General features: G+C 36.5%; 1 protein-coding gene across 1 annotated transcript in view; it reads left to right on the plus strand.

Annotated features, from left to right (window-relative positions):
- Window positions 1-1,054: 1,054 nt before the first annotated feature.
- Window positions 1,055-3,407, plus strand: part of LOC122551901 (G8 domain-containing protein DDB_G0286311-like) — a 14,184-nt gene continuing 11,831 nt past the window's right edge. The window contains exons 1-2 of the mRNA XM_043694469.1: window positions 1,055-1,182; window positions 1,305-1,435. Of these exons, the coding sequence (XP_043550404.1) occupies window positions 1,131-1,182; window positions 1,305-1,435 (183 nt within the window). The 5' untranslated portion in view covers window positions 1,055-1,130. The remainder of the gene's footprint in view (window positions 1,183-1,304; window positions 1,436-3,407) is intronic.

Below are 3,407 nucleotides of genomic sequence, written 5' to 3' on the forward strand. Positions count from 1 at the left end.
GCTGGCAATAACTAAGGAAGAGAAGGTTGCCATAGTATCAGTTGTAGTGAAAATGATTAAGTTAATAGAAGGGATGCTAATTGAGAGGTTGGATGTGCTCGAATGGCTGGCTACCTATTGAGGCATCCAGTAACTTCAAAGTGACCAATAAGTTTCATGTTCATGAGTTACTTGTTTAATTTGATAATTTATCACTTCTTTACTTTATTGAAGTTCATCATAAATAATTTCTAAAGTTACCAAGTTATGTAGAACTCAAATTGTTTTGATTTGGAGATGCCGGTGTTGGACTGGGATGTACAAAGTTAAAAATTGCACAACACCAGCTTATAGTCCAACAGGTTTATATGGAAGCACTAGCTTTCAGAGTGCTGCTCCTTCATCAGGTGATTGTGGAGTATAAGATCGTAAAACACAAAATTTATAGCAAAAGTTCACAGTGTGATGTAACTGAAATTATATATTGAAAAAGACATAGATTGTTTGTTAAGTCTCTCATCTTTCAGAATGACCATGTTGGTTTCAGTGCTTCCATATGTAAATCCCAAAACTTTTTTGAAGTTACATTTTTGGATAATGAATTGAAGGTGTGAGATGTCCTGTTTGAGGCTCATTTACAAATGAATGAACTGAAAGCAAAATGGTCATTCTAAAAGATAAGGGACTAAGTAAACAACCCAGGTCTTTTTCGATATATAATTTCAGTTCCATCACACTGTAAACTTTATCTATAAATTCTGTGTCTTTCGATCATATCCTGCACAACCACATGATGAAGGAGCAGCACTCTGAAAGTGAGTGCTTCCAAATAAATGTGTTGGACTACATCCAGGTGTACTGTGATTTTTAACTTTAGATTGTTTTGATTATGTAACTGGAAATTGACACACATTACTGCTTATTAAAAATTGCGACACCCAGTGACGCTTTTGAACACATAGTTAGCAAGTGGGAAGAATTTGAAGGAAACGAAATGAGTGAAGGTGTGCATTACTTGTGGTCAGATTACATCACTGATGCAGAATGTGAGTTGTTTTTCCTGAGGTATATAAATGTTGAATAGAAACAGGCAGCAGGCAAAGACAGAAGAACAGAACTGAAGTGTCTATCAACATATCCAAACAGACAAAATGAAAATCATTTTTATCATATTTGCTGTAGCCCAGATCCTCTACTATTCTGGCAAGTATTGAAATATATTAAGGAATGATTTTACTGTGTAAATTGTTGTTGTAAGCATTGGATGTTAAACCAAAAGACAAACAATCACAAATATATTCATCTTTAACTCCCTTTGCTTTTAGATTCTGGGATTCCATGTGATCAGTCGACCAATTCACAGACACCTGAGGCAGTAAATGCTACAATTACACAAGTGAATCAGATGTTTGCAATGAATAATCTCTTCCGTATTGTGAGCTGCCAAGTACTAAATGTAAGTGTCACCAAATCCAATTGATTCCCTTTAGTTTTTTCCTTGTAATGAACATTAACTTTACACATTTTATGGAACGTGCTATGAATTTAGAGTGAGAAATTTGGTCATAGTCAAGAGATAGACAATAAATTACAACATTTTAGGTTGGAATTGTTTGGATTAGATCTACATCTTATTAAAAGAAAATGTATGATTGTATTTCTTTTTGTCCAAATCTATTATTTCCTCTTGACATCACCTCTTTATTAATTGCTTCGATGTGAACCAGTAATCTTGAAATTCCTTTGTGAACATCAAAATGGGATTTCCCTGCGCAAAGATTTGCTTACCTGTGATGAGATTGCAATTTCATTCTAGAGGTGACAATAGGAGGCTGTAGCCATTAGATACTGTTGAAAAGCAAATATGCAGTTGGTTCAAGTCCATCCCTCTCTGTCGTCATAGCAAAAGCAAAATGCTGCATGAAATTTGAATAAAATCTGAATAAAGTATCGCACATGAAAGGAAGCCCTGAATACTGCAATTGGATGGAATCCGAATCATCCTGAGATCTGTGGCCTGGAAAGTCAAAAAACTAGGACTGTAGATAGGGTTTTAAAATAATTAGAGGGCTGCGGGGTTTTGGAGAGGGGTAGTGTAGGCATATGAAGCAAGTGGATGTGACAGCATTAACAGGGCAGCTATTTGGGTAAAGATACCCAAGTAGACAGGGAGAGAAAGAAGATACAAAAATAGAAAACCAGCAGTAGAACAGCCATACAAAGGATCAAAAGGGGAAAGATTGGTAAAAAGACAAAATTAATGGCTCTTTTCTTGAATGCTCATACTCAAAGCAAAAGACATGAATTATCGGCACAAATATAAGTTAATGGGTGTGATCTTATAGACATTACAGAGACATGAGTACAAAGTAGCTGGTAACTGAGTATTCAACAAAGGTCAGCAGAAGTGAGGACTGCAGATGCTGGAGATTAGAATCAAGATTAGAGTGGTGCTGGAAAAGCACAGCAAGTCAGGCAGCATCTGAGGAGCAGAAAAATCGACGTTTTAGGCAAAAGCCCATCATCAGGACCTGATGAAGGACTTTTGCTCAAAACAATAATTCTCCTGCTCCTCGGATGCTGCCTGACATGCTGTGCTTTTCCAGCATCACTCTAATCTTGATTCCACAAGGGAATACATTAATCATGGGTGACTTTAATATTCATGAAATCAGACTGACAGAGAATTCATGGATTGTACTTGGGATGATTTCCTGGAACATTATGTTCTGGATTCAACCAGGGAACAGGCTCCTTGGGATGTGGTGATGTTCAATGAGGCAGATTTAATAAAAGATATCAAAGTTAACGATATCCTCGGAAACAGTGTACATAGCATGATAGAATTTAACAATCAGTTTGAGAGGGAGGAACTTTCTTTAGAGTCAACTGTGCTAGGCTTTAATAAAGGTAATTACAAAGGAATGAGCACAGAGCTGGCTGGAGTAGACCAAGAAAGGAATTTATAAGCAAGGCCAGTCAAGGAAAAACACCGACATTGAAGAAAATAATTCATGGCTCACAGCAAAAGTATATCACAGCTCATGAAGAAGAAGGCGATGAACTAGAATATAACCAGGGAGCATCAAATTGATGAGAAAACATACAATGTTGCAAGGATTAGTGGTAAGCCAAATGATTGGGAAAGTTTTAAAATCTGACAAAAGATGATCAAAAAATTATAAAGAGAGAGAATGTAAATTTTTAGTCTCAACTTGCAAATAATATGAAAACAGACAGCAACAGCATCTTTAAATATATAAAAAGAAGGACAGAAACCAAAATGAACATAAGCCCCTGAGAGAACAAGACTGGAAATAATAATGAGTTGGAGATGCTGGTGTTGGACTGGGGTGTACAAAGTTAAAAATCACACAACACCAGGTTGTAGTCCAACAGGTTTAATTGGAAGCACACTAGCTTTCGGA

Source organism: Chiloscyllium plagiosum, chromosome 7 (genome assembly GCF_004010195.1).
Source record: "Chiloscyllium plagiosum isolate BGI_BamShark_2017 chromosome 7, ASM401019v2, whole genome shotgun sequence".
NCBI lineage: Eukaryota > Metazoa > Chordata > Chondrichthyes > Orectolobiformes > Hemiscylliidae > Chiloscyllium > Chiloscyllium plagiosum.